Source organism: Protopterus annectens, chromosome 1.part1 (genome assembly GCF_019279795.1).
Source record: "Protopterus annectens isolate FY-2018-M chromosome 1.part1, PAN1.0, whole genome shotgun sequence".
Lineage (NCBI taxonomy): Eukaryota > Metazoa > Chordata > Ceratodontiformes > Protopteridae > Protopterus > Protopterus annectens.
In genome coordinates this window covers 384468038-384490089 of record NC_056726.1, presented here as the reverse complement: position 1 = coordinate 384490089, position 22052 = coordinate 384468038, and the positions used below count along the sequence as shown (strand labels likewise).

Here is a 22052-nt window from a genome sequence, read left to right as displayed (position 1 = left end):
CTTCCTGGAGTTTATTGGAAGAAGATGTGGAAAGGGTAATGCTGAAACTGTTGAAGTCCTCTACTTTGCCTAAATTGCTGTTGGCTTCCAACCCAGTCTGTTCTGGAGCCATTCAAGTCCGTTCAACTCGGTTATCATTTCTCCTCCGAGCCATGCTAGTCCTTCGGAGCTGGAGTGTTTGGTACTACTGCTGGAATCTTCGCCTCCAGCTCCCCCTGTGGCTGTTTCGGAGTAGAGTTCTGCGCTGACACTCTTGGCGCTGTCCGTATTGTGTAGGGGCCAAAGCTCCCTGGTAGGTCCCGACAGGGATGCTTGAAACCGAACTTCTTCGGTTCCGAGTCTTCCTCTCGGTGCGTTGGCTAGGGGGAGTTCAGACCCTATGTCTGTCTCTGAGTCGAATGTGTCCTCTGTCTCCTCGGAGCCGGGGAGGTCTTCGGAGCCGGAGAGGTCAGCATTTGAGATAAGGAGTGTGCTGTCCCAATCGTCAGCTCCTACCAGAGGTACCAGCACTCTTCCTCCTAAAGCACCTACTTTTGTCTCTGCTCCTACTCCCTCCATGGACAACAGAAACCCTCAGCCTCAGGAGCCACTGGCTGGTGGCCCCCACTCTTCCGAGACCTCCCCGGAATGTCCTGAGGAGCCCTGACAGAAGAGAACATGTAAGAGGAAGCATGTAGACTCCCAGGATGTCTCTGACCTCTGACACTGAACTCGAGGAGTCCGAAGGGTCCCTCAAGTCGTCCTCTGATGTCTCATTCGTAGACATCCTGGAAATCCTTAAGCAGAGGTGCAGCTGGCCCACTGTCACCCCTTCTGCTGTGGAGTCAGTGTACCTGAAGGCTTTCGGGTCTCAACCTTCAGCCTCTTGGGTGTCTCCACCTTTCGACGAACTAATGGAGCTAGTTAGTTGAAAGGTGTGGGATACTCCTGATGCCGTGGAGCCAGTCCCCAGGAGACCGAATAAGTTTCTCTCTGCCCCTATTGAGAAAGATTTTGTCTAAAGGTGTTCCCATAGATGCCATGGTGGTGGCGGCAACCACTAAGAAGGAGCTAGCTGAGACTACTTCTGTTCATCCGCCGAATAAGGAGTTTTGAACGATGGACAGGTACGTGAAGCGTATCTTAGTGGCATTTGCCCTCAGATCGCTGAATTACCTTACTCACTTCATGAGACTTCAGAGACATCTCCTTTAGAGTTAGGAGATTCTCTACAAGGTACATGTACTGAGGGAGTCCCTGACAAGGTTTCTGCCCAGTTGTCCACCTTGAACTCTGTCGTCAACTCTTCCATGCGGCTTATTTCGTATGCCGCCGATGGAGCGAGTAGTGCAGCGGGTTCAGGAATTTCCCTGAGGCATCATTCCTGGATGCGTTTGTGTAACTTTGTGAAACCGTTCAAGTCTACCTTTACCATCACCCCCTTCGGTTCCTTCTTGTTTGGATCCAAGGTAAAGGACACACTCACCCAGTGCAAGCAAGAAGGAAAAATGCTCTCTGCCATGGGAGTATGTTTTACTGTTCCCTCTAGACCATACCCTAAGGGTCAGAGGGGTGGTAAAATGTGGTTCAGGAAGTCCCAGAGGTTTTTCCAGGATGCACAGGTTGACTCCTCCAGAGGAGGAGGAAATGGTAGACGCCCTAGAGGCAGGGGCGGTCCACAGAACCACGGAGGTTGCAATTCCTTTCGGGGCCCGCCTTACCAGCGCTCCTGATGTCTGGCCCAACTGTGCTTTTCTGGGGCCGGTCGGGGAGCATTTCTTTGTATCCAGAAGCCTGGCCTGGGTGTCGCTCAAGACAAGTGGGTACAAAGAATTATTACCAGAGGTTATGTCATACCCTTTTCTCTTCCACCTGTTGTTGTTCCCAAGAAGATCCCAGATGTTCCACCCAGTCACAGGGATCAGGCAACTGTGGATGTCAACAAGTTGCAGTCAAAAAGAGTCATCCAAACTGTCCCAGCAGACCAAATAGGATCCGGAACCTACTCCAGATTCTTTAGTGCCAAAACATACAGGGAACTGGAGGCCTCTTCTGGACCTCAGCAGATTGAATGGATCAGTAAAGAAGGACAAGTTCCAGATGGTGACACTGCAGTCTATACTCCCGTTATTAGGGAAAGAAAATTGGATGTACTGAAAAGATCTCCAAGATGCCTATTACCACATAAAAATGGACAGAGCGTTGAGGAGTCGTGTATGCTTCTGGCCTGGAGCCAGTCCTTACAGTTTCGTGCTCTGCCCTTTGGACTCACCACAGCCCCCAGGGTGTTCACCAAATGTATGGCAGTAGTGACAGCTCACCTGAGACGTCGAGGATTCCAGATGTTTCCGTAACTGGATGACTGGCTCTTGACCGCCCCCACCAGGCATCTACTTCTTCAGACCAGGGACGCTACTGTTAAGCTTTGTGCCCAGCTGGGAATTTCTATAAATTGGGAAAAATCTGCCTTATTGTCCTCTCAATCTGTGATTTTTATAGGTGCAGAGATAGACACCAGTAAACATGTCAATTCCTGCCGAAAGGGCACAGAATCTGGTTCTTCAAATTCAGCGTCGTCTTCCCTTGCGAAAGGTCGAAGCCAAGATTATTCTGCAACTTCGAGGGACCATGGCTTCCACCGTATTACTAGTGCCACTAGCCAGGTTACACATGAGAATTCTTCAGTGGCTCCTGTCATCCCAATGATCTTTTCAGCACCTCCCATTATCTCGTCACATTCTGCTGATGGATTCTTGCAAGAAGGACCTCCTTTGGTGGACACTACCCAACCAGTTAACCACAGGCACCTCATTTGTCTCTCACCAACCCATTGCTACTGTGACCACGGATGCCTCACAGATCGGGGGGCAGGACTGTCCAAGGCACATGGCATGATCATGAGGCCCACCTGCATATCAACTTTCTAGAGATGAGGGTGGTGCTCCTGGCGTTGCAGGCACTCCACGACCTTCTGCCTCTGGGGACTATTGCAATACCATCAGACAGCATGTCGGTAGTATGGTATATCGACCAACAAGGCGGAACCAGATCTTACCCACTCTGTCGAGAGGCCGTGCGAGTTTAGAAATGGACGATAGCTTCCCAGCATTTTCTGGTGGCAACGCACATTCCAGGGACAACCAACGTGATAGCCAGCAAGCTCAGCAGGGCAATCCTTATGCCTCACGATTGGTCTCTGAAACAGGAAACAGCGGAACAGATTTTCCGCAGATGGGGACAGCCTTGCTGCGACCTCTTTGCCAGTCCAATCAATGCCAAATGCAGCAGCTACTTCTCCCTCATCCCCCCTCCGGGGGAGTCACCAAGAGATGCACTTGTTCACGATTGGCCCCTAGGTCTCCTGTATGCTTTTCCTCCTTTTCCTCTTATTCCCAAACTTATTCAGAAAGCGAAACAGCTTGGGAGCAAACTGATCCTCATTGCTCCTACTGGCCTCGTCCGGTTTGACTCCCCTTCCTTGGGCCTCTCCTCCTGGACGATCCTTGGATCCTGGACCCAGCTCCAGACCTGTTGACCCGCATGTCAGGTTCGCTCCATCCCTCCTTGCATACCCTCAATTTGACAGCTTGGCTGCTCCAGTTCCATCCCTAATCAGGCTTCACGACTTCTCACCCTCCATGACTCCTATCCTTACGTCTTTTCATAAACCTTCTAATAGGAGACTATTCAATCTCCATTCCAGTGGTTTTGGAATTCTTGTCTGAGCTTTTTCACCAGGGATCCTGGACCCAGCTCCAGACCTGTTGACCCGCATGTCAGGTTCGCTCCATCCCTCCTTGCATACCCTTAATTTGACAGCTTGGCTGCTTCAGTTCCATCCCTAATCAGGCTTCACGACTTCTCACCCTCCTTGACTCCTATCCTTACGTCTTTTCATAAACCTTCCAATAGGAGACTAGATTATCTATCTGGGAGGAGAAACTGAATGCTGACCCTTACACTATCTCCATTCCAGTGGTTTTGGAATTCCTGTCTGAGCTTTTTCACCAGGGATCTGCGGCTGCCACTATCAGAGTTCAATTGGCAGCAATTTCAAACTTTCATCTAGGTTTTCAAGATTCGAATCTGATGTCACATAAGCTGTGCAAAACTTTCCTTAAAGTTGCCACTTTAAGACCCCCCCCCCCATCGAGAACCTGTTGCCTCATGGGATTTAAATTTTGTGTTGTCCAAATTGACTTCTCCGCCCTTTGAGCCTTCCCATTCATCTTCTTTGAAGTTCCTGTCCTGGAAGACTTTGTTTCTGGTGGCTGTCACGTCGGCCAGACAGGTGTCAGAGTTGCAAACGTTGTCTGTTAAACCCTCTTATCTGATTTTTCACAAGGACAGGGTGTCCCTTCATACTAATCCCTCCTTTGTCCCCAGGGTCTGTTCCCATGCCACTTTGAATCAATCCATAGAGCTTCCGGTGTTCTTTCCAAATCATTCCAACGCAGCTGAATACAGGTTTCATCAGCTGGATGTCCATAGACAATTACGTTTTTATTTGCACCGGACTAAGGAAATCAGATCAATTATTTCCTTCTCTGAATCCAGGTCAGGTTTACCAGTTTCCAAAGTGACACTCTCTAATTGGATTTCTAGCTGTATACCTTATGTTTACAGTTCTGAGGGTAGACCTTTACCCTTTAAAATTAAGGCTCATTCTACCAGATCTCGGTCTACTTCTGCAGCCTTTCAAGCCAGGGTCCCACTTGATAATATTTGTGCAGCAGCTACGTGGGCTACCCCTCGCACTTTTATTACTCATTACAAATTGGATTTAACCTCCAGGGGTAGAGCTTCATTTGGTTCCACGGTACTTTGGAGTATTTTTCCTTGAGCCACCCAAGAATAAGGTGCTAGGGAGACTGTCCCATATGTAATGAAGGTGAAATAGGACTACAGAACATAAAGAAGTTATGTACTCACCATAAAGTTCCATGTTTGCAGTCCATCTCACCCTTCATTCTTATGAGCCCAACCGCCTACCCCCAGCCTTAAAGTACCTGGAGAACAGAAAAATATTGTTATCCTTTTTATGGAGACCTTTTAGTATTGGCTTCTTTGGTATAGTTGTTGTTCTCTCCTAGTTGGCAGCAAACAAGATCTGGGGATTGTACTGGTGCACCATGGGATACCTACCTAGCCACGAGCCAACTAGAAGACTTCCAGCTTGTAAACAGGCTGAGTCTGAGCCGATCCTCCCATATGTAAGAATGAAGGGTGAGATGGACTACAAACATGGAACGTTATGGTGAGTACATAACTTCCTTTATAAGCTCACTAGGAAGGTGACTCCCAGTGGCATGACCTGTCTTGCTTTCCTTCTCTCTGCTTTTTCTTGCTGTCTTTTATGCATAACTTCCCACCTCCCTGAACTGGTTAGCAAGGCAGAAAAGCTTTGTGATGCTTTTCATAAAAGCTGAAGTAGCTTTATCTACCAATCTTTCTCTTGTGTAAGGTGTCTGTTTCATTTTAAATTGTATGAAAAGTACAGGTTCTGGGATTCAGACCACACATTGCAGATCTAGAATGTGTATTTCTATGGAGTCAGTGAGGCAACTTTTTCTTTGTACTTCAGGAGTATGGGCCCTGGGAAGTCTGATCAGCTTTGTATATCATTGCTCTTAGCAGGTTGAGGCTACCTATTGGGAATTGGACCTTTTCCACCCAGTCTGTTGATTTGTATTGGTACTGATTACTTATAGGGCTTACGCTGCCCTCTGTGCAGCATTTTTTGCTAGGAATGTTTGCTGTAGATGAGCAAAACATTCTTTGACTCCATTGTGCATGTTTACTATGCAAAGTATTGACTTGTATCCCATGCATGTTTGCCAAGTATTGCAAGCAAGATTTAATTTCCAGAGCACGGGGTGGTTTTGCAACAGTGGTAGTCCATGGAATGTCGAGTGGCCCACCACCCACTTTATAATGGGAGATTCCATGTAAACTCAGAGAAGTGACTGGAATGAAATTTAGTTGAGTGGGGTGCTTGCCACATCAGTACAGGGTTTTGAATTCTTTTGTTTCCTTGACTGGTGTTGTGGCATTATCTCCCTGTCGCCCCCAGAGATGGTATGGTTTCCTGGGAGTGGTTAATTCTCAGAGTGCCCATCACATGTTGTGGTTTAATATCAGACCGTCCTATGAAGTATGCTTTTTCTATATCCAGATGGGGGTTCATCATATTTTGTAATGCATAAGATGTGTATTAGTTTATCACTAGACGACACCTAAAAATTAACAATTTTGTCCCTGAGGCAGAGTTACTGCTGCCTGTCTCGCACTGAATGGAGGAAATTATGTACTCTTAGGGAAATGAGGACCAGGGAACTACTCTCTCTCTTTAAGGCTACTTCCCAAACATTAGGAATGATCAGGGCACACAAACTGATTTGGTGAGCTGCTCATACGAGTAGCTTATACAGTTGAACAGTTTATGTTAATGAATTCTTTAGATCTGACAAGTGTCTGGTAGTAAGCAGCTGTTAAGATTTCATTTTCATGATCTCCCCAACCTGGCACATTTCTGAGTATTCATATGTTCGCACTACTTGGCATGTCTTAAGAGTTTGCTTCCAGTCTGTGCACCAGTTATCTCAGATTCTATGCTTTTCTGTTATATGTACAGTTTCTGGTCTTAACATTCACTTTGGGAAATTTCATATGCATCATCTAAAATGCTTAAGCTTTCCCATTGGTTTCTGCAGTCTTCAGATTGTGATACAGGATGTTCACTGGCACAACCTCTGTTACCCAAGAGAAGGATCATGATGTGAAGCGCTGCCATAATATCAGCACTTCAGTCTTGTGAAGCAGAAGGAGCTGGTGAGGAAAATGCATGAGCCCTACCAAGATTTTGGCTGTAAAGGGTCCCCTTAATCAATCCAGGCCAATGCTAGAAATGTGAGATGAGATGGTTTATGACACCCTTATCTTCCAACTGGCAAATCCAGCCTCAGTCTCCTCACAAGTTGTAATCCCCCTTTTGACTAGTGAAGACTGAAACTCAAGAGATTGCACTCTTAACATTGCATGTTTCTGCCTGGAATGTGTGCATGCCTTTTATCTTAGAACATTTGTATACCTGATGCTGCCATACTCGTGTTGTGCAGGGTCAAACAGAACCTAGGAGGCTTCTTTCCAGGTTTTTCAGTAAGTCCCTCAGGGCTACCTTATCAGAGCAGGAAAGACTGCCAGAGGACCTCTTATGCTATTAGAACCCATGGTGTCAGAAGAGCTGTTAGAAGTTTGTCAGATTTGATAACTGATTGGAGTCCGTTTCCTTACGTGCGATAGGGTGCACTGCTTCAGACATTGTTTGCAATCTTCAGTAGGTGCTGGGTCCTTTTCTACTGACCCATGACACTTTACTGTAATGTATTCAATATTTTGCATATGTCATGAGTTCAAACTACCTTTTGCTTTAGTGAGGGGCATAGGTGAGCCTCTCCCATTCATTTGTTCCTTCCTATAGGAGTCTAGGAAGGGGAAACTTAAGATCTGTTGATCCTGGTGTCTGAGAAGGGTAATGATAGCTCATTTCCTTTAACTGTCCTCTGTGTGACCTTTCCTTTGAGGAGAATAGTAATTTCATTATATTCTGTGTGGATTGACCTTTTACCACTTTGTTTTTTTTCCCAGAACATTTCTTGATCATGGCCTGGGTATAAAGGAGGAGGAGTAGCTCCTTGTTGGACCTAGTTTTGTTTTTCCTGCTCTCTGGAGGGCTGATGCAGTCTACTAGCTTCAGGAGTGGAAGCATCTTCTAGTATAGTCTTACCATATTGGTTAGTCTCCATAGATCACACTACTGATCCAGAGTGCGGCTTTCCATGGAATTGAAGGCATGTTGGAAATTTGTTCTCTTAACTGTGTGTGCCACTTCAAGTTCCAGGCGAAGACATTTTGAAAAACTGATTTCTGAGTAAGGGATGTAGTAAGATCTGGTCAAGACCTGTACCGTGATGACTTCTTTAGTGTGCTGTTGGATAGTTTGCAGTAATTTTGACTTTGATGCTATGGTGAGGGTCACAAGCTCAGTAATATGCTTGAACCATATGGCATGGCGCAGCATCCTCGTTTTAAGGGTAAGCTTAGATCCTTGATGGCCCCCCTTTTGTGATGTTTTGTGATCCAGCTAACTGGGATCTAGTTGAATACCTCTAAAGGAAGTGCTAGACATTGGGTCTTTTGCATTGTCCTAGATGCCACAGTTATCTAGGAAGAAGAATCTGACCAACCATGTAGTGAGAGACGAAATCTGTAAGTCCCAGCTAAGTGCCTGAAGCGGCATGTCTCTGTATGCTTTCATGTAGCTGCATTCATGTGTTTTCTAAAAAAAAAAAAAAAACTTCTCTTCCATACTACTAAATTTGTCTCTCCCATTAACATTTTTTCAGAGTAACGCCATCGTCCCACCATCCCCCCACACCAAACTATTAGGCTTTTTTTTTTTTTCCAAAATCTCTATTTCAATTTTCTTTTTTCAAATAATAAACTATTAGGCGTTGAAATTGACTGCAAACTTAAATTTGACTTTCACATTTCCCAAACTGTGAAAAAAGTTCATAAAAAAACGTGGAACCTTGTATAGGAATAAACACTATTTTACTACAAATACAAGGATTGCCATTACCCAAACACGTTTAATCTGTACACTGCTATACGCAGCTCCTATACTCACTAACCTACAAAAATCTGGGGTACAAAAACTTGAATCCTGTTGTAACAAAATAGCCAGATATGCTACAGACTTGCCAGCCAGAACCCACCACTGCTTTGCACTCGAGCAAATTAGCTGGTTAGAGCCCCCCAACTCCCCTCACTATATCCAGCTAACCATGGCCCATAAAATTCTCTATGAATCGGAGAAAACACCAGTGTTGCAATCATTACTTCAACCCTATACCTGTAACAGAACCCTATGCTCCTTTAACAAACATCACATAAAAAAATCAATGCATCCAGACATCAAGCTGGAGACTCCCTGTTCTCAAATTCTATAGGAAAAATCTGGAATATACTTCCAGATAACATAAGTATCATTGCATCCCTATTCCAATTTAAAAATACTCTAAAAGCCCATCTCCTAAACAAATGGCTGTGTCCTTGCTTTACCCCTGACTAACATATTTCACTCTCTCTCCTATCCTGTACTTCCTCCTGGTATTCTACAATGTATCTAACTTTACCACCTCTTTTCCTGTCCTTCTCTCAGCACTAACTCACTGATGTGGAGAAATAATGCCTCTGACTTCTCTATGTGATCAGTTTGATAATAGCTGTAATTATGAATTTTCACTTGAAGCTATGATATATATAGTTGTCTATTGCATTGTAATGTTATTTTGTCATTAACCTGCAAACTTACTGTGATTACCTATTCAGTTGTCTTTAAATGTACTGTTTGCCTAAATTAGTATTGTATCACTTTTGCATACTGTGTATTTTACTATTTCTGTATATTCAATGCGTACATTTTGTATACTCTATATTTTTACTATTTCTGTATGTTTAATGTAGATTTTTTCTCCCCGGGCCTCCACTGAAAAAGGACATGTGTCCAGTCGGACTATCCCGGTAAACAAATGTAAAATAAATAAAAATGTAATCCAGTAATGGTCTTCAAACATTTGTTTAATATTCTAGAGTAGAATTACACTCTAGTCAGCCAAGTTACCAGTTCCAGTAAGATGGAAGGCTGTCCTCTTCACACTGCTACAGTAGGTAGGTGAAAGTGCTGTCTGCATCTTTGGGGAATGACTAGCCTTTCTAAATATACTGTAGTTGGCCCAGATGATAGCTTTAACACACTTCTGGTTGACCGACCAGTATAGTATTGTTTTCAACCCTTTGCCTCATGGCTATTACTTTTTCTCAGCTAAGTACAGCAAGTGAAGGAACAGGAAACAGTGGTCCAAGTGGAGAGATGGTATCAGCTAGAAAAGGACACTAGTATTGCGTTAACTGAATTCATCCTCAAGCCTTGGTGAGTACCTTCCAAAGGTACACCCTGTTTTCACAAAATTCACCAAGATGGCACTGACATATACACTGCATTTTACATCAAATATATCCTGGAGAACAGCAGGTTAAAAATAAAAAAAGACATCTGGGTGCAAAGTTCTCAGGATAAAGTGTCAAAATTCTGGTGTACAAACTGGTGCCAGGACTGCAAAAAAAAGGCAGTTTAGAATCCTCAGAACACAGAAACATTCCTGCAATAGCGTCAGGTCAGGCTCAGGGGGAGGATGGCCCCCTTTTGTAGAAGAAAGTAGTAGCGTCCACAAAAACTGATAGGCTGAAAAAGAGCCTTAAAGACGACTGAGCAGACTCCTGAGGATAAAGAAGAAATCCGTGTATTGTTACTATTACACAAGAAGCCCGAATTTCTAGATGGAAGATATTTAGAAACATTAAGACAGAAATTAGAGGAAAGGAAAATAATTATAAAGAAAACTGTCAAAGTCTTCAAAGGAAAGTATGTATTCATTAATGCAACAGATTTAAGAAAAACATTACATGGACACAGTAAATGTTTCATCTCCCAAGCCCCTGATTACACTTATCCAGGTACTATAACTTGTCAGAGATTTGGGATGCACAGCTAGGCTTAAAAAGGCCCTTGTGGTTGTTAGCCTAGTAAACACCTATGAACCTATAAGTAATTCCACTCAGATTGTACACATTTTTAACATGGTGATATTTATTTTGCTTTGTGCCACTTGTGCCTCTAGAAAATTTGGGGTTTTTTTTATTCTTGCATTGTTTTCCCTCCATTTTCTTGCCGCTTGTTTAAAAGATGTTTCCATATTGTCCTCTGTTTTTGCTGAGTGGTGATATGATAATTCCTATGGCTTTGTAAGGTATTGGATGGTTTGTGATGCAACAAATTTGCACGCAATATCGCTACTTTATGATAATGACACTAACGAGTGTTGATGAAGTACTGTAAAAGGACCCCCCACATTGCCTAACATTTAAGTAAGTGCACTGTATTGCCGGGTTGAAAGCATGCCAGAAGAGATTTTTTAATTAAGCACAAACTTTTCATTCATGTCCTTTTGCTTTTGTTTATTGTATTCCCCTGCTTACCTTGCCTAAATTGATGATTTAGTTTCTTACAGTATTCTTCAGAACTGCTTGATTTTATTTTTCCTTTTTAGTGCATTTGTACCAGCTGGACATCACGGCAAAGCAGGGACATGATAAATTGCGGGAGATGTTTATGAAGAACTCACATGTAACTGACCCCAGGGTCATAGACATGCTAGTTATTAAGGTAAAGCATTTTAAGTGAGCTTATTGACCATCTGTCAGAATTGTATTTAAAGAGCAATGATTAATATGTCTCTCCTCCTCTTTTCATCATTTGTTTTGAAAGCAACAAGTCAAAAACTGTTGAGCAGTTTTAAGCCTTTTCATTTTTCTTCGACTTATTCAGAGCTATAATCCAGTCACATTTCATTGCATTTTATAGTTAAAAGAAGACCACCGACTTTGCAGGTACTTCACTGATATTTTACTTTCGTTTAGATTTTAGTACCTATTTTTCATTCCAGATTGTTGATTTGCATTTAACAGTAGTTGTCAAACAACTCTTTCTAATCCATTTTGGAATATGTGTCCCCACCCGTCATCATGACTAACTGACTTTTTTTTGTACGTGGAGCATTTTAGAGTGTTTCATGCATTTTTGTGATCTTTCGTTTTAATTGTGCACTTGCATTTATAAATTAGTTGACCAGTTTCCTGCGTAAAACTAGGACAACTCATGCAAGTAGCTAAATACTCAATATCATTGCCGTCAAAAAATTACCATTGGGCAGATATTTTTGGGTTAGTGTTTACCTTTTAGTAAACTACTAACATTTTAACATTTTTTTTATTTTAAATTTGTACCATTTTTGTATTTTTTTCTATTGTGGCTGCTCTTTTATGAAGGTCACTGTAGCAGTAAATTGTAAGATTATTTTTGGCTGTAGTGGCTTAATGGATAAGGTATTGCTGTCCCATACCAAGGATTGTGGTTCAGATCTCATATTAGGTGATATTAGTGTGGTGGTTAGTGCAGAGGATTAAGGCTTTGAGCTGTTAACAAGATGCTTTCTGTAGTTCAGAGTTTGACTCCCGTTGATTCCATGTGCTTATGACATTGAGCAAGTCAGTCTGACATTACTCTGAGGCAACTAAGAGTAGGCTCCTCAGTGGTCTCTTGGACCACGTGCCTAGTAACTACCCATGAACCTGTCAGTGAAACTGCAGTAATCCGAATTTTTTTTAATAATTGTAGTTTCCCTTCTCTGTGTTCCTGTTCTGGCCTTGCAGATAGGCCAGAAATTATATTGGCTGTCATGTGTTCTCTTTTTTTTTTTTTTTAACAGCTTTGTGGACTTATCCTCTTTTGTTCTGCTTAAGAACCATTGGTCACCTATGTTTTCCTTGTTTGAGTAGCTCATTGGTCATTCCAAGTCTGTTTTGTTAACTGTGCTTAATTTCAGCTTCTTTTTTCTCAGGTGTGTTCATTTTTGCTGACATGTTTTCCTTAGATTGATGACCTCCTATCCAAGGTACAAGTGTCCCCCTTGTTGATGAATTGCATAAAAAAGATTTTCCTATTGAGAGTTCTTGTTTTAGTGTGTTCATCACAAGACACTGATTCTTGTAAACACTGTGAGAAGGTTACTAACACATCAGAGGTTAGAATGCTAAAAACTTACTTATGTTTTCATATCAGAGTATTACAAAAGCTAAAAAAACACTCAAATGCCTACAGAGGCTTCTTCTCACCTGTACCAGTAGTGGATAGATTGCTGGAACTTCAGATTCCCTGGCATTTTACATGATGTTTATCGTGCATACAGCTGCAGTCATTACAGATGGGTTATCCTGCCATCAGTCGGGTCCTCAGTCGGCCGAATTCCAAAGTCTAGGTCCGGCGTCGGTTGTCGTCGCTTCTTCCCTGACGTCAGTGCGGCAGGGGTATAAAAGAGGCAGCCGGCGCCATTTTCTTCAGTCTTTCTTGCCGCGCGGTGCCCGAAGCAGAAGCAGTTCGCAAGTGCCGGTCGGCCAGCTCCTGAGATTTACGAAAGTATTTCAGCCGAAGTCTTCTTTAAAGCTAAGTACCCCGTTGGGGAAACTTTTCTTGCCTCAGACCGATGTCAGACAAAGTTAATAATTGCATTTCTTGTGGGAAGCAAATACCGCATAAGGATTTCCACTCTGTCTGTATACCTTGCTTAGGCCCAGACCACGACATCTCGGCCTGCCGTTTTTGCGCTAGGTTCAACAAGCGCACTATTAAGTGCCGGGTGGAGTTCGCCCTTCATTATTTTGGCAAAAAATTTAATTATATCATGTCGTCGGATACACCGACACCAGTTTTGAGCAAAAGACGCAAAGATAAGGACCAACATCCGAGGTCCGCACCGAGTACTGAGACCACGCTTAGGCCGACTGCCGGTTCTCCGGTTCTCAGCGAGGCGCCTACGCAGCCCCTGAATACCGATGAAACTACATTACCGGTGACTTCAGTACCCGAGGTCGCAGGCTCCTCTGTCTCCATTCCTACTGCAGATACCGACGCCACTCTTGGCGGGGAAACTCAAAATTTAGTCAGGCCTGCCATTTCTAAAGGCGTCTTCAGGCCTTCCACCTTCTCTATTAAATCCTTCACTAAATCTAAAGCAGCCATGAAAACTAAACAGGGTCCTCAGACCTCCTCTGAAGGCCCCATGCCTAAAAAGCAAATGCTTAAAATGGCTGAGGATTTGATTACTCTCATCAGGGGTTCTCAACCCCCCTCTGACAAAAGACCCAGATTGGAGGAAGACCCTTCCCAGGATTTCGCCTACTCCCCTTTCGAAGACTCTGATGCTGAGGCGTCTATTTCCTCGGTCTCCCCCCCTGAGGATTACTCTTTTTGGGAAACCCTGCATACATTGAGGGAACACTTTCACTGGGAAGGCCAAGATTACTCAGATTCCAAGAAAAGGCTCAGGGAATTTCTACTGCTCCCCCAGCATAGGCCCCTGGCTATCCCTCCTGTTTTAGATATTTTGGATGATGTGTACACAGAAGCCAGCCTTAATCCAGATTCTTTACCTCCAGCCCCTGTTAAACCAGACTGGTATTACTGGGTTCCTGATTCTCACCAGTTCCTTTATAAAAGCCATACTGCTGACCCAGAAACTATTTCACAGGGTCCCAAGGGAATAAAGGCCTCTACTGCTAAAAACCCTTTACCTTCAGAGAGAGATTCCAGAGCATTAGAAAGGTGGGGGAAAAAGGTGTATACATCTGCCACTTTAACCATTAGGGCATTAAACTGTCAATTCCATATGTTAAAGTACCAACAGTTTTTGTTATCTCAGTTGAAAAGCAAAATGACACAAACAGAACAACCAGATTTGAAAGAGTTGCAGGATTTGTTGCATGGTGCAGAGCAAGTGGGTAAACATACCTTGCAGTGTGGTTTTGATGCTTTAGAGGCCTCATGTAGAGCTGCTGTCACGGGGTCTGTTATATGTAGACATGCTTGGCTCAAAGAGCAAACCTTACCAGATCATGTCAAAGCAAAGTTAGATGCACCACTTCAGAAAGATGTATTGTTTGGTGTTAAAGCTGAGGAGGTACTAAAGAAAATGGAGGAAAAAGCGAAATCAATGCAAACAGTGAAAGATTTCCTGCAGCTACAACCTCCACGCTTCAGCAGAAACTGGCCTTCAAAAAATTGGTCCTTTCCAGCCATGGACAGACCTCAAAGGGGCAGATACAGACGCCCAAGGGGTAGAGGACAGCCTCAGTGATCTTACAGAGCAAGACAATGGCAAGCACCAACCCCAAGAGGTGGAGAAGATAGATCAGTCATTTAGAAAACAGACACAATGACTTCCCCCTATACCTGCCAAGCAAAGCTTTAATGGCAGCACCTTTGGGCGCAAAACTGACATTATTTTCAAAAAATTGGCATATTGTTACAAAAGACAAATGGAGTCTGGGCATTATAGACAGAGGCTACAGGTTCCACTTTCACACCCTTCCAAAAATGAGAGGCATGCCAAACCTGCCACAAAATCAAAGGGCAGAGGCACACAGACAAAGTTCCACTCAAATGGATATGAAAGCGATTCAAGAGGTACCTACAAAAGAACAAGGTCAAGGTTTTTATTCCAGACTATTCCTGGTACCAAGGAAAGACAAAGATTGGAGTCCTATCTTAGACCTATCCATCCTAAATACATACCTACAGGTGCCAAAATTCAAGATGCTCACATTACAGCAGCTTCTTCCCATGCTGGGCAAGGAGTCTTGGCTGGTAACATTGGACCTCAAGGAGGCATACGTGCATGTCCCTATCAGACAAGATTGCAGAAGATACCTCAGATTTCTTGCAGGTTCAACCCATTACCAATTCTCTGCATTGCCCTTTGGCTTATCTACTGCGCCCAAAGTGTTTACGAAATGCCTGGCATCAGTAATTGCCTTCTGCAGACTACAAGGAATACAAATCTACCCATATCTGGATGACTGCCTGATCCAAGCAGACAGCAAGGACATTCTATTGCAGCATCTGGCATTTGTAATAAAACTGTTAAACTTCCTGGGATACACAGTGAACAAAAAGAAATCAAAACTAATACCTTCTCAACAGATAATTTTCCTGGGTGCCAGCTTAAATACAACCACCCAGATGGCTCTACCTCACGCCAGACAAACAAGGGCAACTGTCTCAATACTTCAGCAAAATGGCAACTCTCACCAGGCTAACTACAAGGAAAGTCCTGCAGGCTCTGGGATTCATGGCATCTTGCATCCTACTAATCCCAAAGCTGCATATGAGGAAACTACAATGGTAGCTAAAAAACTTATGGTCTCAACAGTCACAGCTTGGAAACAATTATACCACTCATTCCATGCCTTCAAAAGAATTTTTGTGGTGGGCTCAAGCATGCCAAAGAAACACAGGTCTCCCTTTCTGTGTACCTCAAGCAACTCAAATCATCACAACAGACGCCTCAGACTACGCCTGGGGAGCACACATGGCAGATCAGTGCATTCAGGGAAAATGGTCCCAAAAAGAGAAGCACCTACACATCAACCAAAAAGAGATGCTAGCCGTGCACAATGCTCTTATGACCTTCAAAGACCTACTGCATCCAGGCCAGTTATCGATAAGGACAGACAACACCACAGTCATGTGGTACATAAACAGGGGGGAACTCATTCATACCCTCTGTGCAGACAAGCCATGACCCTATGGAACACAGCACTGGAATTGCAAATTCAACTACAGGCACAATTCCTGCCAGGGAAGGAAAACACACTGGCAGACAACCTAAGCAGAAATATGACGGATCCACACGAATGGAAGTTGCATCCTCAAGTTTTCTCAAAGATAACTCAGGCATGGGGACAGCCAGACATAGATCTATTTGCTACCCACAGAAATTACCAGTTGAAAAAATTTTGTTCAAGGACCTACCATCCACAGGCCTGGAAAGTGGACGCACTCTCTCTCAATTGGACAACATTGACAGTCTATGCCTTCCCTCCTCTGCCAATATTGACTAAAGTTCTATTAAAAGCCAGAGCAGAGAGGCCACAAATGATTCTCATTGCTCCATACTGGCCAAGACAACACTGGTATCTGCTCCTAAAGAGCCTGACACACTCCCCACCATGAATCCTACCTCTAGTCCCTCTTCTGTTGTCTCAGCACAACTACAAAACCCTTCAACCCTAAATCTAGCTGCATGGAGAATACCTTAATTTCCCAACAGACTCTTCTCTCCAAGGAGGTGCAGGATGTCATCTTGGAGGCCAGAAGACCTTCTACTAGAAAAGCCTACTCCGCCATATGGAAACGATTTTGTGCCTGGAATCAAGAAAAGGGCCAGAATCTTGGGTAATAAATATACCTCAAATTTTACAGTACCTAGCTGAGATGTTAAACAGTGGCCTTTTCTTCTCCTCCATCAAGATCCACGCTTCAGCCATTTCTGCACAATACAACACAGACCCTCCTTTATTCTCACATCCTCTCTTAAGGCAGTTCCTCAGAGGGGCAAAAAATATAAAGAAACCACCAGTTCCAGCTTGGGACCTCAACTTCGTATTGGAAAAGCTGACCCTGCCCCCCTTTGAGCCATCTTCTTCGACAGAGCTACAATACTTGTTATGGAAAACAGCCTTCCTTCTGGCCATCACCTCAGCACGCAGGGTTTCTGAACTACAGGTCCTCATGGCTGTGCAACCATTCATCATTTTCCATCCGGAAAGAGTTTCCTTACGAACCAAGCCTACCTTCATGCCAAAGGTAGTATCCAGTGTAGCTTTGAGTCAGACTATCCACCTACCTACCTTTTATCCAAATCCACAGAACAAAGGGGAGAGACTACTACATTCCTTGGACATTCACAGACAACTTCGTTATTATTTGGACAGAACAAAGCCATTCAGGAAATCTGAGCAACTCTGTGTCCTATGCTACAGGTGCTCAAGGAAAGGCTATTTCAAAACAGACAATTTCAAAATGGATAGCCCACTGCATACGCTTTTGTTCATTTCGTGGAAAATCTGTGTTTGCATACATCAGATCCCACTCCACCAGGGCCACAGCTACCTCTGCAGCTTTCCTCAGGGGGGTCCCTACCAAGGACATTTTGGAAGCAGCTACTTTGGAGTTCAGTGCACACTTTCTCCAAGCACTACCACCTTCCACTATACTCAAAATCTAGAGCGGGCTTTGCCACAGCAGTCTTGCAGGGCGTCCTTGCTCCTCCTAGTTCCACTTAGTGCCTACCACCCTTACTTGGCTTTGGGATTCTTCCCATCTGTAATGACTGCAGCTGTATGCACGATGAACATAGTACAGTTTTGTACCTACCATAAATGTAGATGTTAGAGTGCTCATACAGCTGCAGTCCAGGTTACCCCCCCCCCTCCGTCCCCTCTTAGGACAGGCCTTATGACAAACACCTTTATCATACAACCTATTTGGGGTATTCTTTTATGGTGTATTTGCTTGCAACTGCTATTTTTTGATTTATCTATATTGCATGTTTGCATAACATTATGTTTTGCCTTCCTTCTGGGGGCACCTGACATCTGGGGCAAGAAAAACTGAAGAAAATGGCGTCAGCTGCCTCTTTTATACCCCTGCCGCACTGACGTCAGGGAAGAAGCGACGACAACCGACGCCGGACCTAGTCTTTGGAATTCGGCCGTCCGAGGACCCGCCTGACGGCAGGATAACCCATCTGTAATGACTGCAGCTGTATGAGCACTCGAACATCTACATTTATGGTAGGTACAAAACTGTACTTTTCTATGCCTTGGGTGACCTTATTCTATCCCCGTCCAGCCTATATTCCCCCTCCAATCCATTGAGGGCTTTGGAGGAGTTTCATATTGTGGCTTATTCGGTACATCCTAATGAAACCAGGATGATTCCGATCTCTGTCAAGCTTTTGACAAGCATGCATGTGGTCCCAGTGGTAGCAGTTAATTGCCATTTGGTTTCAGTGGCATTTCCAAGCCTCTGGGTTCTGATTTTTCTGTTGCTAGAATGCCAGTGTGTTCATCATTACTTTTTGGAACTCCAGTACTGGCTTCACTTGTGTTAGGGGTTTGGGATTTCAGATTTCTCTCCTCCTGTAAAGGCTGGTGTGTTCTTGTCTCTCTCCCAGATGCTCACTGTTGGTGAACATAGTGCAGGATTGCTTGCCTGGATCTGATTTCAAACCACACTGGGGTCTTTACCAGCTTCTTTCACTCTACATTCTGAAGAACCAGCACTGGACATGACAGAGGTACACCTTGCTCTTGGCTGGCCTACCATCAGGGGGTTGTGGGTTGAAAGGCTCCCTTTTTCTGAATTCAGGAACTCCATTATCCCCATTTCTGGCAATGGCCTCCCTCCACATGGCTGAAGAATGTAGAGCAGTACCCCATGCTTTTGCTGTGGCATTAAAGGAGTCTACTTATGTACTCATTCAGACACAGGATTCAAACCAGATCCTCAAGACCATCTACACCTAAAAAGCTGTCTGGGCCTACTGAAGAGGGCCAGTCTGTAGCAGACCACCAGGTGAGGGACTTTTACCCTTTTTATCAGCTTTTACTCAAAACAGTTTGCTTACTGGTAAAGTCCAACTGTGCAACCAAACCCCTTTCCAGACGAGGCCTGGTAAGAAAAGCTCCACAAGAAATTTTAACAGTAGTACATGTATAACATACAATGTTAAGTTGTCAATCTCACCTTCATTCTTGCTGGATGGGATCGGCTCCGAATCGGCACTTGCTAAGCTCGAGAGTCACTTTTACCAGCTCGAGGCAGCCCTATATCCCATGATGCAAGGAGGTGATTACCCAGATCTCGTTTGCCGCTTTGCTCATGAGGTCACCTTTTTTACCAGCTCCTGGTAAGTGAATTTCATTACTCTTTTTCAAGAGATTTAGCTATCCCAGTTTCTAAATGTTTTCCCTTTCATAGTTAGTTAGTTCCTCGATTCACTTAGACCCTATTCCCTTATCATATTTTCTGTTAGTCAGGCCTTAGGCCTTACCCTCCCAAACAATTTCCTGTCAGGATTTTTGTTAGGTGTGTCTGTTTTTGTTTTAGTCAGTGTATTTAAGGACTGAGTGTGTGTGTGTTTTGTGGTCAGAACTCAGTCATGTCTAAAGACACTAGGGTCTCAGGTTTTAAGAAGTGTGACTCGTGCTGTCAGAAGATGTCTCTGACAGACGGTCACACTTCTTGTATTTATTGCCTGGGACCCCTACACCTGCAGGACTCCTGTGCAATTTGTCATTCTTTCAGCCAGAGAGTCCTGCAGGAACGTAGAAACAAACTGATCCTAACGGGTCTTCTCAAGCCTGAGAGCTCCCCGGCTAAGGTCGGCTCTGGGAAGCCCTCTAAGCCATCCAAGACCCAGACTTCGGTGTCCAAGTCTGTGGCCTTGGTTCCGACTCCACCAGAGTCGACATCGGCTCCATCCAGAGCCGATCCTTCCTTGGAAAGTTTAGTACCGGCGCCGATCGGCACTGATACCCTGGCTTCGGCACCTGTGTCGGCTCCGGCTGGAGCCGATACCCTAGCTTCGAAGCATGTGTCTGCTCCGGCTGGAGCCGACACATCTCTATCCCAGCTCGGAGCCGACAAGCTGTCGGCTCCAACTGGAACTGAAGGTTCGTCGGCTCTGATGGCTCCGTCGAGGAAGAGATCTAGATCTCCTTCCTGGAGTCTATCCACTCGGCTCCGGCCTCCCCCTTACTTTCGGAGCGGAGCCATCAGAGCCGATCCTCAAGGTCTTCCAGACTCTCAGACCATGACTTGGAGAGAGTGGTGAGCAGACTACTAAAATCACAGGCACTGGCCCAGATGCTCCATAGCCTGTCTCAGCAGACAACCGCTATTCCACACCCTCCAGAAATTCCTCCTTCGACTCTCCTACAGAGCTCGGAGCCGGAGATTATTGGTACCGTGACTGTTGCTGCTTCGGAGCAGATACCACCCCTTTCGGCTCAGTTGTCTTCGACTCCTATCTCCTCCTTGACCTTCCTTGGAGGGATCCGGTCGTCGGGCTTCCCTGGTCGGTTCCGAGGGGGCGAGTGGCATCAGACCCTTGTCCGACCCCGTTCTCCCTCTCGGAGCTTCGGCCTTGGTGAGCTCGGCCCCGACATCTGCTTTGGAGCCTTCCTTTTCGGTGGGGCCGGGGATCCCTGTTTCTTCGGAGCGGGGGCTCTCTGCCCTCCCTGGGAGGGGAGCCTTCGAGGTGATGATGAGTGTGCTAGCCCCCGAGCTTAGTCAGCAGTCTGTTCCTTTAGCTCTTCCCTCTATGGTGCCTGTAGATGTCTCTTCCCACTCTCTTGCTCCCGGACCCAGAGATCCATCGCCCCAGGTTTCCCCATTGGGAAGAACTTCCTCTTCCGAGGTTTCTCCTGATCCTTCAGGAGAGCCCCCACGTAAGAGGACCTGCAAGAGGAAGCACTTAGACTCCCCTGAGTCTACAACATCAGATACCGACTTAGATGAGTCGGAGGGGTCCCCAAGATCCCCCTCTGAGGATGTCTCCTTTTCAGACATCCTTGAACTCCTGAAACAGAGGGGAAACTGGCCCTCAATTAATCCCTCCGAGGATGAGTCTGTATACCTGGAGGCTTTTGGATCTCGACCCTCCACCTCCTGGGTGTCTCCGCCTTCCGACCCCCTCATGGAAGTGATGGCTCGAAAGGCGTGGGCATCTCCTGATTCTGTGGAACCAGTCCCCAGGAGGCCTTCTAAATTTATCACGGCCCCCACTGAGAAACAGTTTCTCACAAAAGGTGTCCCGGTTGATGCCATGGTGGTGGCAGCCGCCACCAAGAAGGAACTTGCAGATCCTTCCGTTCCAGTCCATCCTCCTAACAAGGAGTCTAGGACCATGGACAGGTATGGTAAGCGGATGTTTTCCTCAACGACCTTTGCTATGCGTTCGCTGAATTATTTATGTCACTTCACCCGACTTCAAAGAGATATCCTCAGAGAATTGGGTGAGGTAGTACAGGATCAGTCAGCTGCTGGGGCTCAAGAGAAGATTGCCTCTCAGCTGGGAATCCTAAATTCCATAACTAACTCCTCCATGCGGCTCATTTCTTATGCAGCCGATGGGGCGAGTAGAGCCGCAGGCACAGGAGTGGCTCTCATACGTCAATCCTGGATGCGGCTTTGCAATTCTGCAGACCCCTTTAAGGCGTCCTTCACAAATTCTCCCTTTGATGGCACAACTTTGTTTGGACCTCAAGTGAAGGACACTTTGACCAGGTGCGAGCAAGACGGCAAGACTTTCTGCCGTAGGAGTCCGTTTCTCCACCCCTTCTAGACCTTACCCCAAAGGTCAGAAGGGAGGGAAAATGTGGTTCCGAAAATCTCAGGGAGTCACGCCTGACGCACGTGGTCAGTTTACCCCCAGAGGCAGAGGGGGTAATAACAATAGGTGCCGCCCTAGGGGCAGAGGGTGTCCGCAGAACCAGGGCAGCAGAGAGCCTCTCTCTGACAAGCCCTTCCAGCATCCCTGAGGTGTTGC

At 45.2% G+C, this 22052-nt stretch overlaps 1 protein-coding gene across 1 annotated transcript in view; it reads left to right on the top strand.

Annotated features, from left to right (window-relative positions):
- The window catches only part of NDUFA6 (NADH:ubiquinone oxidoreductase subunit A6), a 316931-nt gene that overhangs the window by 35736 nt on the left and 259143 nt on the right, over nucleotides 1–22052 (top strand). The window contains exon 2 of the mRNA XM_044075366.1: nucleotides 11151–11266. Within this exon, the coding sequence (XP_043931301.1) occupies nucleotides 11151–11266 (116 nt within the window). The remainder of the gene's footprint in view (nucleotides 1–11150; nucleotides 11267–22052) is intronic.